This window comes from Chenopodium album, chromosome 3 (genome assembly GCF_948465745.1).
Source record: "Chenopodium album chromosome 3, dcCheAlbu1.1, whole genome shotgun sequence".
Taxonomy (NCBI): domain Eukaryota; kingdom Viridiplantae; phylum Streptophyta; class Magnoliopsida; order Caryophyllales; family Amaranthaceae; genus Chenopodium; species Chenopodium album.
Genome location: NC_137836.1, coordinates 5,542,766 through 5,557,480, shown reverse-complemented (window position 1 = coordinate 5,557,480; position 14,715 = coordinate 5,542,766). Strand labels below are relative to the sequence as shown.

Sequence of the window (14,715 nt, the reverse complement as noted above, 5' to 3'; positions counted from 1 at the left end):
AAATATGAACACATAAAAAACAATGAACATTCAGTAATAAAAAACTGAACAAGTAAAATAAATATGAACATTTAGTATTAAAAAGTGAATATGTTACAAAAAAAAAAAAGATTATTTAGTATATTAAAAGCGAACATGATTATCATATAATCATAAAATTGATGAGACATGACCTTAAAAATGAACATTTAGTTAAAAAAATAATAATAAAAAAAAATTGAACAAGTAATAATAAAATGATCATTTAGTAATAAAAGAATGAACACATGAAAAATGAATATTTATTAATAAAAAATAAACATATAAAAAAATATGAACATTTAGTATAGTAAAAATAAATATTTATCATACAATCATAGAAGAATAGGTAAATCATACCTAATAAAATGATCATTTCATAAAAATATATGCATACATTATGTAAAATGAACATTTAATACAAAAAAATAAACTCGTAAACAAATGAACACGTTTAAAAAAATTATGAATATTAGTATATTATAAATGAACATGATTTTATATGTTCATAATATGGGTTTAAAATCATTGTATATAATAATTAACAAAAAATAAAGATAAAATATATTGTTAAATTTGCTCATTTTTTATATTACAATGTTCATTTTTAGTGTACTAAATGTTCATTTTGTACAAAATTTTCAATTTTAAAATACTGTATGTCCATATTTTTTATTTACCAAACACAAATTTGATTGTGTAACTCTAATATTTTGAATATCCACCTTAATTCTAATCATAGTTCATCATAAAGACAATAATTATCGATCTATAACATACTTTCTCCTTTTTTTTTAGTTGACACCGTTTGACTTTTACACTATTCACACAACATACTTTGACTCGCTTTTGTGGTTTATAGATACGATAAAACGTATTCATGTGAGATCTTGTTTGAATCGTTTCAATGTATATTTTATTAATATCCATTTTTTATGATTTTACAATGTTGATAATTAGATATATTAATCGTTAAAAACATGCGTTGGAAAGGGTGATAATAGAAAGGTGTCAACTAATAAAAAAAAAACAGAGGAAATAATAGATTGGGAATCACAAATGCAAAATTGACAAAAATCAACAATTTTTCAACATTCACATACTTATAATTAAAAATTTTACAACATTCACAAAAATCAACCTCAAAATTATCTCAAATTTCACGATCGTGACAAAGATGATGATGATGACGATGGAGAATGCTACAATGGTGATGAATTGGAGAATATCAAATTAGAAGGACAAATAAGTATAAAGATTGAAAGAAAGTGTGGTACAAAATTAACTTTTTTTTTTAAAAAAAAAGGGAAAAAAAGAGGAGAGAGAAAATTTCAGATTGAGTAGAAAACATAGGAGAGAGAAAATTAATAGAGGTAAAAAAGAAGAAGAGAGAGACAGTTAAGATATAAAGAGGGAAAAAAAAACTTATGTTCATTTTTGGATTACTATATGTTCATATATAAGTGCAGTGGTGCAGCTAGCTTAGCTACACAAGTGTGTGTAGCTAAGAATTTGTGCCCTATCTGATTATTACAATTAATCGATATGAAAACCAAACTCAATTTAACCCACCTAGACTTATTTTATTTTTACCTACATATATATTTAATAGGATTAGATATGTCTCCCTCTAATTACAACATGAGTTGATATGAATCCCAAACTTGCATTAACCCATTTCCAACCTGGCTTATCTCAACTCATACAGTCCTAATATTGAGATATATCTTTTTCTTATTTTCTAGTTTCCTAATCCTATCACAATAGGGTTACTTGTATTTATATATTGGGGGTGTTTGGAAATTGACTTTTGGATTTTGGTTTGGTCAAATAGCCAAACAATATGTTTGATAGTTAGCTTTTTTTGTTGGCTTTGGCTTTAAAGCTAGCTTTTCCGCCAAAAGCCAAAAACTAATAAGAGTAGCTTTTTCTATTGGCTTGTTGGCCCACTTTGTCACTAATAAACAGCTAACAACCATTAATAATTTACCAAACACTTTTGTAAAAAGTCGGCTTAAACGATAGCTTAAAAAACTAACCTATATAGCTAATACTTCCAGCTAGTCAAACAAGCCAAGCAAACAAGCCAACGGCCAATAGCCAACAGCCAACGGCCAATAGCCAAACAACCCCATTGTGTGGAAGTCACCAATGAGAATTAAGCTTTGACCCACCTTAATTATTACCGACTCAATTTAAACCGATACAAAAAATAGTTTGACCTGCCACCATATCCAACTTTTTTCAAACTGACCCGTTTTCTACCCAAACCCAAACTATTAATTCGGATAAACATTGCTTTCCGTGCCAACGTGTACACGCCGGATGTCGGCATAATCACCCTTTAGGCCTTTAGTACACGATGAAGTAGTTGTGTGAATTGCCCGTAACAGTATAGAAATTAAAATATCGAATTAAAAATTCAAACGATACGAAATCAATTGATTAACTCCGTATAAAACTCCTGAAACTGCCAGCATTTACAAGGTGTCCTCTTTTCTTAACAAAGAGGAGAAACGAAGAAAACTCTCATCTTTTTTTGACTTCTTATTATTATCTCTCCTCCTTATTTCCCCCTAAAATCCTCACTATCTTTCAATTCAACCTATATTTTTCGATTTTTCTCCCAATTCTTCAATCAATCGATTGATTACGCATCGTTTTTACGATTAGGGCTTGTATAATCGGCGAAAATGTCCTACGCTTACCTTTTCAAATACATCATCATCGGAGATACTGGTAATTGATTCTTCATCTGTTTGATGATTTTGCAAATTTTGTTTTCATGATTATTAATTCGCATTTAATTGATTTTATCTGTGTGATTAAGTCCTAGCATGTTGATTGTTGGAGGAGTTTCTCTAAATTTTTGTTGATGATTTAATTTTATAATTGAAAAGTTTTTAGGGTTATTGTTGTGTAATTTGCATGGAATTAAGATTAATTGAAATTAGGCGCAGGTTTAGGTTGTTAGTAGTTTATCACTGCATGATTTGGTTATTTGATGATAATTTTTTGGGTTTAAACATTAATTCTGGTAGATCTTGGGTTATTTTGATGACCGTTTATTCAGTGAGAGGTTGGTTAAGAGGTTTATGCTGAGAATTCGCACGGTCGAACGGTCCTAGTTGGAATTTTGAGAAAATGTAACTAAAACTGCTGCGTTAATGGTTTTCTGGGTTAATCAAATGATGCATTGATTTGGCTTTAGGTGAGAACTGTCCTAAAGATATTCATACTAGGAGAAATTTACGCTTTATATGGGCATTCGTACTAGACTGACACTCTGACAGTAACCAGTCGAGGTTCTTTTTTGATCATCTTAGTGATTGTGAGAATGAGGTGTGGAAGTGTATGGAATCTGATGTTATTTGTGTTAAAGGGAAAGGATCAAATGTAGTTACTTTCATAGGTTTAGTAATTATTTTACAGTTTGTTTGGGAAGGAGGGTGGTGGAGTTTGGTGCATTGGAACAGGATGGATACTGAGTAGTTTGGTCTGGAATACGAAATTAGCCTATGGACAGAATATTATTAGTGGATACTCTTTCCCCTCGATCTTTTGTTTGAATGGATGCAACGCTGCTTCATGATGACATTATGATTAGATGGCTTCAATCATTAATTTGTCAATTCTTCCATAGAGGTATGTGTGATTAGATCCTTTTTACTAAGGAACCCATGGAACAAAAACATTCCGTTTGGTCCTTGTCTATGCTCTTCTTGATTAAAGAATGAAGAAGAAATCATAATTTATAATCCCAGTAGATAATTTTTTGAAAGCATACCGTTTCGATCCCTTATAAATGTTCCTCATTTGGTAAACACCCTAGTCAAGCAGAACATAAATGATTTGTAATAGATTTTTATTAGAGCACAAATATCTTATTTATTCAATTCGTTTAAGATGACATTTAATTTTATGATGAGATACTAAAACTAAAGATATAAAAGTTGTTCATTGAATGATGTTTAGGAACATTTGAATGTTAGTTTGGATATTTGTAAATAGTGATTTTATTCCAAGTTTGGTGGAAGTGATTATTGGTTTTCTCTTCTAACTATTTCAAGAGCTTAGGTTAACTTTTATTATCTAGCCCCGAAGAATGATGAATCACTTATGGTTGGGGATTTTAGGCCTATGAGTTTCCCACAACCGTTGTTTATAAGATTTGTCTATAGTCATATTTTCTTACCATATTACATTTGTAGAGGCTTTAGAGGGCATTTAAATTCTACGTGCTCAATTTTTAGTAAGGTTATTATTGATTTTTAAAGGAGTGGGTGCTTTGGTATATATAAACTAGTTTTTGAAAATACTTTTGTATAGGTTCATTTGAAATTTTTGAAAAAAGTGATGGATGAGATTAATTTTAGGTTTTTCGGTTTTGGTTAGAGCTGAACAAGTGCTTATTGCTGTTCCCGGTGCTTGACTAAGAGGTGGTTGAGGCTTCTTGTGGTCCTTTCTTCTTCTTTCTTGTTCAAGTCATGTTTTGAGTTTGGGTATGCTCTTATAAGTATTGCGAAGTTAATATGTCCTTTATGTTTCTCAGTCCTTTAAGTTGCTCTCATATCTTAAGGATCTATTTGTCCAAGTTTTATTTCACCGGTAGTAAGCAGCCCATGTCAAAGATAAATTTGCTCCCTTATGGAGGTTGCTATGGTATCTCTTGAAAAATCTCAATTACTTTAGTCCTCTTTTAGGGATAATCCCTTAGTAGTAGTCCTGGGAATCGGTCATTAAGAAGGTTTATAGGAGTTAGTTGGACGAAGAACTTGTGACTTTTTGAGGGGACATATGACCCTTTTTAATTTATTATTTAATAGTAGTATTCCATGTTCTATGTTATCCCTTTTAAGTTTCTTATGGGGGTAGTTAATATGCTATAGAGGGTTATTTTTTATGTAGCATAAAAACTGCCCGGTTCGGGAAATTGTCTGGAAAACCTCAAGTCCCAACCAATTATGTTCTTCGTGAGCACAAGATCTATAAGGGTTTGAAAACAAGGGTATCTCAGGTCCCAAAAGTTTATGTTCTTCCTAGTTTATTTGGTTATGAAATACTTTTTTTAAAGTTGAGACTTGGGTGGGTGTTTATAAGCCTGAAGAAGCTTGGTTTTGGTGTTTTCTACAAAAATATGGGGCTAGCCGGCTAGGGCATCGGATGATGATTCTACAAGAGGAATGAATGGGATGAAATAAAGGACTTGTGTTAATTTCACTAGCCCATAGAAGTTTCTTTCATATCTTAAATATTGTTCCAAGTTTTTAGGAAATTTTGGGCAAGGGATTTTAGGAAGTTTTTAGGAAATTTTAGGAAGGTTCTAGTATTCTTTTCCACCCTTATATAGATTGTCCACCATTCATTAGGCTTTTAATTTTCTTTCTTGGTAGGATTTAGTGCTACTTCATCATTGGAATATTTATCGCAGATGATCTGTATGATCAGGAGTAGGGGAGCTGACTAACTTGCTAAACATCCTTTCAGTCCACACCTCAGGTGTCATTCTTTTATAACCATATAAATTATAGATAGATACTTTTTATTTATATGAGAGGCGTTTTGCTATGAAGGTTGTCATGATATTTTTAATTGACAAATTTATTGGGGCTTGTAACTTTCTAGCCTAACTATCCTAGTTACATAGTTAAAAGAGAAGTGTGTGTGTGGTAATAAAAGAGATAGTGGCTTCCTTAGTTCCTTTTTTATTAGTCTAGTTTTGTTATTGGCTACCAATTTGTAATTCCTCAAAACACGAGAAGATCCAAATTTTTAATAAGATATGAATTTTTCTCCAAAGCTTTTCGCCTAAATTTGATAATGCTTGTGTCTCCATCTCATGCCTTGTTCGGTTGTACCTTGGATTTTGAGGACACCTTGTTGCCTTTTTTGGTTGTACCTTGGATTTGAGGACAGCTTGTTGCCTTTTTTGGTTGTACCTTGGATTTTGAGGACACCTTGCTCCCTTGTTGGTTTTTTTTGTTCCTTTGAACACCCATTTAGAAATATAAGGGTGAAAAAGGTGGGAGATTGGCAAAGTTGCTTTTATGATAAGTGATGTAGACATTAGTGCACGCCTTTGAACATCAATTACCTGTTCTACCCATTAATAAATTTTTAGGAAGAAATTAGCTTTTGAATGTTTTAATGCCCCTTTCTTCTTATGTGTTTTGTTTTGTTTGCTACACGACATGAGGTTACGGCGTAGCTTTAAGGATCCTACTAACCAAACAAATTTAGCTGAAATCCTTATTCTTCATCATGTCATAATGTATTTGGGTTATCTATAGCCTAAAAATAACTTGAGTTCTGAGTATGAGAATAGCCACATTCCGTTGTCTAATGAATCTCAGTTGAGAGACTTTTGGTTGTAATTTATTTTGGATTTTGGCTAGATGGCTTCTGAAAAGAAGGGAGATTAGAGTCATTAGACTAGTGAATGGAACGTTTTTATTAATGAATGAAGCCTTTGAGGATATTGTGCTGTTCTTACCTGTGCTCTTAAAGATGTCATGAATTTTTGTGTTTACTAGACATGGATTCATGTATGCCATTGTACAATGACTACAGACTATTCTTGTATGTTTTACTTTTTATTTACTTGTGATAGAGGCTAAGTCGAAATTAATACTATCATCTTTTGTTCTACAGGAGTGGGGAAGTCATGTCTTCTTTTGCAATTTACAGACAAGAGGTTTCAGCCTGTGCATGACTTGACCATTGGTGTTGAATTCGGGGCCAGAATGATTACAATTGATAACAAGCCAATTAAGTTACAAATATGGGATACGGTTTGTATCAATCTCTTCAAATAGTTGGATAATTCTATTTGCATAAGTTCTGACATTGGCTGTATTCTGCTTTAGGCTGGTCAAGAATCATTTAGGTCTATTACAAGATCCTATTATCGAGGAGCTGCAGGCGCACTTCTGGTGTATGACATCACCAGGTAACGGCGTATCCAAGATTCTCCTAATGCAGTGTTCTGGTTTTCACAGCATGTCTTTCTACCATTAGCAATTATGGTTGACTTCATTACAGTCTACAAATCATCCTATTATGGACCCAACCCCTTGCCCCCATTAAAATGTCATTTAAGCTCTCGATTAGAATCTCTAGTTTTTGAATAACAATTTTAGAAAAGTTTAAAAGGAACTCATAGTATGAACATGTACTCTGAATACTGACACAAAAAAGTTATAGTATGAACATGTAGAAAAGTTTAAAAGGAACTCATAGTATGAACATGTACTCTGAATACTGACACAAAAAAGTTATATTCAGTGCTGGAGAGTGAATGCTATATGCTTTTGGGTAGTTGCTTGGGTTTTCTGTAGAGTTGAGAGATATCAGCTCCATGCATGAAATTTTTGTTGGTGGTACAGGGTTTGTTTCTAGTGGGTTGTTATACCATCTGCCATTGTTTGTGCAGGAGGGAGACTTTTAATCACCTTGCAAGTTGGCTGGAGGATGCAAGGCAACATGCTAATGCAAATATGACGATCATGCTAATTGGTAACAAATGTGATCTTGCTCATAGGAGGGCAGTAAGTACCGAGGAAGGTGAACAGTTTGCCAAGGAACATGGATTGATATTCATGGAGTGCTCAGCAAAAACTGCTCAAAATGTTGAGGAGGTACTGGCCTTTCTAGAATGTTGTAATGATTATGATAAGTTCACTTAAAAAATGCCCAATTCTTTATAACTTATTTTTTTTTTTTGTAAACCTGGTTATGTGTAGGCATTCATAAAAACTGCTGCTACAATCTATAAGAAGATTCAGGATGGAGTGTTTGATGTATCTAATGAGGTAGGTTATCCTTGTATGGATCATCTTTGATTTTATGCTTAGACACTGGAAGATTCTTATGACCACTTTAGCTGATGCCTCTCCTCCCCCATCATATGGTCTTTTAGATTTTCCATTTTGAATGCGTTAAATCTAAGTGATCTTATACATCTATTTTAGCATATAGTGTTTTGTCACCTTTCAAATACATGTCACTGTCATAAATGCTCATAACATTGGCTAACAAAAAAAAATTAAGAAAAATGAGCAAAATAGGAGTTACTAATCCTCCAATTTAAGATCAATCTCTTGTAAACTGTACTTCAAGCAAGATTTTTGATAGTAACACCAGGATACCTTATACAGAAATTAATGGTAAAATTGTGATGTAACCTAGAATAGTTTGCTATCACAATAATTTCAAACTTCCAAAAATTTATAATACACTAAGCATATACCGCATACTTTTCTTTGCTCTTCTGCCTCTGCACACCGTCTATGCCTCAAAACTTCAATGGATGATGGATCATAGTTGGGCCTAGTGTGGTCCCTATGATTGCAACTATATCAGGATCAGTAGGGAGGTTCAAGCTAGCAATATAAAGATCTTGAAATGAAGATCAAATACATATACATTACAAGTAACAAACATGTGAACAAATTACTGACGATATCTGATTAATTTATCATGTCAAAAAGGCAGGTGGGGTATAAAAAAAGGAAAGTTATGTTACCAAGCTAAGATATTTTCACCAGGAAGTCATATAGGAAAAACACAGGCTCACAAAAGATGATGTGAAGTGGGGCAAGCACACTTATAAGCCTCATGAGGGGGAGGGAGGTGGGGTTTTGGGGGAGGGTGGAAATTTGCTTTGGGCCATATGCATGAATCCTAGAATTTGGGCTTTGGTGAATATGTCATGTCACTTCTTGTTTTTTTTGGGTCCTTCACATTTTTTCTTTTTTTATCTTTGGCTTCTTATCAATAATAATTAATAATGGTCATGAGGTCATCCATAAAGTGGTGTGATATTTATCTGGTGTTAATGCATTGTAAAAGTGTGGAGTATATGATTGGAACAGAATGGCTTAATTTTTGATGGAGCTGCTGTCTTGTGTGATTTTCTCTGGGACAAAGTAAATTTGTTAGTGTTATCGTAGACAAAGGCTGCTGGGGCTTTTAAGAATTAATGGAGTGATATAAAGGAATTGGATAAAATAATTTTTCTTTCGTTATTCTTTCCTCGTGATATGTACCTTTCTTGGTTGATTGATATGGTGTACTTTTTCTTATCCAAAATATAATATAATACTTGTAAATATGGTGCAATATGTTTTTTGTCACTTCCTCATTGCATCTATTGCTTTGACGTATTGAATTTAGTCATCTAAAATGCCTTGTTTCAGGCATATTTAGGAACTTAAATTGACATTCCAAAATCCTAATACAATGGTCTTTGTTTAACCCTACCTACTTGAAACCCTTTGGACTCTTGGGATTTTCAAATAAGGTGTAGCTTTCAAAGTATCGGTATTGCTTACATTGCAAATTTATTTGGCATGTAACTAAATTGATTTCCCGAGATATATGCATCTTTCTTTATTCTTGTCTAAATCCAATTTTGAAAGTTAAGACTTAACGTCCCTGCTGTAGCGACTTTGCATCGTGGCAGAATTGATATGTTTTTATAAAGTTGGATTCTTGACATGTTTTTAGATAAAAGTTGCTTACTATGCCTCTCACCCTAATTGTTAGTTGTGTTTCTAGTTTCTATTAGTTTTTATTGTAAATGCCTTATATCTGATTTCTCTTCTAAATATCCTCATTACTTTTGTCCCTCAAGTTGAATGTTTGGTAGTCCAATTGTTGGGCAAGTGATTTTATCGAACAGTATCTGGTACACATACTTAGCATCTTATGTTAGTTTCCTTGTACATTGTCACCAAAACTCCAACATACACATGACACCCTTGCTCTTCAGGAAGAGGGGTAAGGTTTTTGGGAGGGTTTCCAAGTGCATTTGGACTCTGCTGTATGCTGAATGTCACTTGGAAACTTTTTTACTTGTACACTGTTATATATTACTCGTATTGTTTATATCTTTATTTTGGGGTCTCTGTATATTATACGTACTTGCATCATGCCAAGATCCAATGTGGAAGCTGAATAAAATAATCATTGGTGTAATTTAATGTGATTTTGGATTCGTATCAAGTATAATATCTTTTAGGATCCTGTGTAGAGTATTACTTCGTATTTGTTTAAATCCTTGGCTTTTGGTTTGTATGCTCTTACCAAGTTACCATTAATTGTACGAGAGTTTGCCACTAAGTTTTTTTTTTTTGTCTGTGCAGTCTTATGGCATCAAAGTTGGATATGGAGGTATACAAGGAAATGCTGCTGGTAGAGATGCATCAACTTCTCAAAGCGGGGCCTGCTGTGGTTAAAGTTCCATCTAATGTTGGCGCTGGAATTCTGCTCTTCTTCAGTGGTTTGATAGTGGGGTTTGTTTGTTACTTTAGTTCGACATTTGTGATTACTTATGCACATATTCCTGTTTCACCATCTCTATGTAAAATCTCGCTTCCTTGAAATTTAGCAGTGGGAGACATAATATACGTAGTATTATAATTTGTTATTTCTTTCAATGATTTATGTTCATTTGCCCGTGCAAGGCATGGATTGCTAAGCTTTGTGATTCTGTATTTGTTTGATATTATATAATACTCCCACTATTCGTTGTATCCACTTTACAAATTTTTAGTGACAATTGTATTTTGATGAACATGAGGGGCAAGCCCCAAAGACGAAGAAACTACAAGCCACAAACTAGAAAGAAAACCGACAGATTAGTTACTTGTATTATTCTACGGCACCATCCTGAGTCTCAATAGAGCGGCTTGAAGATCCTTTAAGACAGCTTCAAAGTGGACTAATTTCTTAGCTGACGAGAATGCGAGATGCCATAGTTACATTTGTTGCTACCAATTGATTTTGCGGTGTTTGAATAGGAGAGGTTTGGGGTAAAAGATGTAACTAATTCAAATCTCTAACGTGCCTGCTTGGTTTGACAGAGGGCTTAAGAGACTTTTGAATACAATAGGCTAATATTGAAAAAGCTTAATGATCTTATACAATAAACAAACTTAATGCATCTTAAGTACTCTACAAACCCTTAAAAAAAAGTACTCTACAAACACAACTCACAATGTTTTGTAGGTATATGATTTTAGGCAGCTATATATATATACTCAAATAGAGGGCATTCTAAGCTCCACTCTAACTATACTTTGACACATGTCGAGCTATTGTTAAAATTTTTTCCCGTTTCATTCCTAAATATAGCAACTAAATCAAAGATTATATGTCATAAAATAATATAAATATTTTATACTCATTTACCTATTACCATAATATACCTACTTCCTTCTTATGATAATATGTAAAATCACAATATAATCTCTAATTATACTTCCTTATAATATTATACATCTAAATATTTTTATATTTGATGTTAAGATTCATGATCTTAAGCCGTGAAAATTCTTAATTACACTACGAGCATGTATTTTTTAACAATGGGTCGTGGGTTTTGCACTTCATCATTATTGATGATGTATTAAATATTATCTTGATCTTAATATTTGATCTTAAGATTTGGGTTTTTTTTTTTTTTTTTTTTTTTTGAATAGCAATATTTGGTGTTAAGTTTCATGATCTTAAGCCGTGAAAATTCTTAATTGCACTACGAGCATGTATTTTTTAACAATGGGTCGTGGGTTTGCAATTCATCATTATTGATGATGTATTTTTAAAATATACTTCCTCTGTTTTTTAATAGATGCAACACACTTTTTCACGGTATGTAAGAAAGGTGGGGTTTACATGATATAATACACTTTAAAATAGGATGAGTAGGTGTTAGGAGTGTAATTTAGTGGGCCGTGTGCTTTAAATAAGGGAAATAGTATACTACCTCCGCTTCGGGTTACTCGCAATAAAGGACAAATTTGGAGGCCGAGACAAAAGATCTTAAGTGTAGTTATTGAAAATAAGGGCATTTACTTAACTATTAATCCAACCCCCAAAAAAAAAGAAAAAACAAATTTAACAATAATTAAAATAATTAACCCACCACCACCAACAACGCTGCCACCACCCCCACCACCACCAACTCACCAACAGCACCGAAACCACTCACGACCACCACCACCACCGACACCACTAACACCACCACCACCAACCCAGCAAACCCACGATCACGACCACTACCACCGAAACCACTAACACCAGCCACCACCACCGAAACCACTAACACCACCACCACCAACCCAGCGAACCCATGAAAACCACAACCACCACCACCAACCCACGAAAACCACGACCACCAACATCACCACCAATCCCACGAAAACCCACAAATCTGGAAATTAAAACCCACAAACCACAAAAACCCTTGAACCCACCACCACCAACACCAACCCAGAGAAACCACTCACGACCACCACCAACCCACAAAACAACGAACCCTTGAACCCACAAAACCTCGAACCCTTGAACCCACCAACCCATTGAAACCACTCACGACCACCACAAGCAGCCAACGAAACCACCGATCTCGCGAAACCACCAAGCCATCGCACCCACACACTAACCCAACGAACCCACGAAACCCTCTAAAACCTTGAAAATTGAGTTGGAGGAGGAGAGAGAAAAATAATGGGGAGGAAGAAGATGAAGGAAGAGAGTGAAAAATAATGGGGATGAGGAAGAAGATGAAGGATGATGAAGGTGGTTGAAGGAAGAAAGTGGCTGAGAATTGGGATGATAGATGAATTTAGATGAAAGAGGATTGATTTTAGTGGAAATAGTTAAGTTAATTAATGTTAGATTATAAGTTAATAAGATAAAATCAGTTTTTTTAATTAGGGTGTTTAAAACAAAAGTTAGGGTAATTTTGTAAAATTATACAAAAAATCTTATTAAAAAAGGAAAGAAAAGTTGTTGCGAGTAATGTGAAGCGGCCGTTTTAGGAAACTGTTGCGAGTAACCCGGAGCGGATGTAGTATTTTTTTCCTAAAATAACTTTTCATTTATAGTGTGTTTATGTGTTATGGTTTAATTTGTCATTGCATCGTATCTTTTAAGAAAAAAATTGAAAAAGTGGGCTGAAGATAAATTGGAACTCCCTCGCCAATTACGAACAATTTTTTTAGAGATGGAGGAGGTAGTAAGAATGGGCTGATTTTTAAAGCGGGCCTAAATATTGGACCTGAAACACATAAACAAATTCATATTCTACTCATCCACTCAAACAACTTTCTCTTTCTAAAATTCCATTTCCCCAATTAACTCCTCAGAAATTCCAATTTTGCTGGTTTTTCTTCAACCCTAGATAGTCAAAGGAGAGAGAAAGAGAGAACAAAATCGCCATGGAAGCAGCTGCAAGGAAATCTGGTGGAGGTCTATGGGAGGGCCTTTACCGTGTCGTCATGCGCAGAAACTCCGTCTATGTCACCTTCGTCATCGCCGGCGCTTTCGTTGGTGAACGGGTACGCTTTTTTATCGATTCTTTGATTTCAATTTTCTTTCCTGATTTTTTGATCTGATTTGATTTGTTGTTTTTTTCATGTTTGTGCTTTTCAATTGTTGCGATTTTTTGCTTTTTTGTTTGTAATTTGCAATTCAATTTGATGATTTATGAGTTTTTGGATCTAATTGAACTGATTGTATAACGATGTGAGGATCGATTTTTGAATTTGGGTCATTAAGAGTTATAACTGTTGATGCTGATTTATGAACTATTGATGATTGCGATTTGCTAATGTGAAAGTCAAAATATTGTTGAAAGGAAGTTAAGCGAGAAATACCAGAAAACGGGGATATTTTTTTTATTTTATTTGGGGAAAATAATGTGCAAAATTATGGATTGATCTAGTCAAGTGATGAATATATCCAAAAGAATAGGTTTAAGCTTTCCCGGTTGCTAATTATTCTATTATTAACAAACATCTAATATGATTTTTAGCTGTAAATTCCCTGCGTTTAATATATGTGTGTGTGTACGCGCGCAAGCGAGCCCTTTTTATGAGAGAAAGAGGAGGGGGAGGGGGTATCGTCGATTTTCTCAACATTTAAGACTTGATATTTACTCTTATGTTTATTCGCGTGAGCACCATGTGAACAAAATCACTTCGCTCCACCTCTTAGGAATGCAATTCTTGTAATTTGACGTATCTTGGTTGTTTAATGATGTTGTGCATTTGTTGACATTTTGGAACCCTTCCCACTTCCCATGTGTCATTGTTGATGATGAAATGTGTTGTATCGAAAATATTTGTGATTTAGCTTTATGCTATTGCAGGCTGTGGACTACGGAGTTCATAAACTATGGGAGTACAACAACCAGGGGGTATGTTGTCTATCTCATGCTTGTTTGTCAAGTTCTATGTTCTTTTTTTGCGGATTTATCTAGATTATGCTTGTATGTTTACTGCAAACATTGATGTACCACATTAATTGGAAATACATGTAATATCACTGCGAAAAATTGATGAATCATCAGTTGTGAAATACATTTGATGAATATGTGAGTTGTGTTCTCTATGGTTATTCCTTTTACTGCTCTGATCTTCCCCCTTGGGGTATCTATAATTTAACGAGGGAGAAAAACAATTCGGTTTTTTATTTGGGTGATTAAGAAGGTATTACTGTACTAACTACTAAGTTTTGCCTCTGAGCCCCATCACCTTAATGCTTTTACTTTTTATGTGTCCTTTCCTTTGTTGTTTTTGATCCCAATACATACTCTGCAAAAGGATATCTGTTCCCCTTCTTTCTAGTGTTATTTAATATTTGAGGCTCAGCATTTGCCTCTTGTTGACCTGTGATCAACTAACAGTCAAG

General features: G+C 33.9%; 1 protein-coding gene across 1 annotated transcript; it reads left to right on the top strand.

Moving 5' to 3' along the window:
* The first annotated feature begins 2,429 nt into the window (after positions 1-2,429).
* Positions 2,430-10,553, top strand: LOC145623771 (ras-related protein RABB1c-like). Its single transcript, XM_081676637.1, has 6 exons — positions 2,430-2,757; positions 6,670-6,809; positions 6,885-6,967; positions 7,451-7,655; positions 7,761-7,829; positions 10,164-10,553. The coding sequence occupies exons 1-6, from the start codon at positions 2,712-2,714 to the stop codon at positions 10,254-10,256; spliced, it is 636 nt and encodes a 211-aa protein (XP_081532763.1). The 5' UTR covers positions 2,430-2,711; the 3' UTR covers positions 10,257-10,553.
* Positions 10,554-14,715: the final 4,162 nt, after the last annotated feature.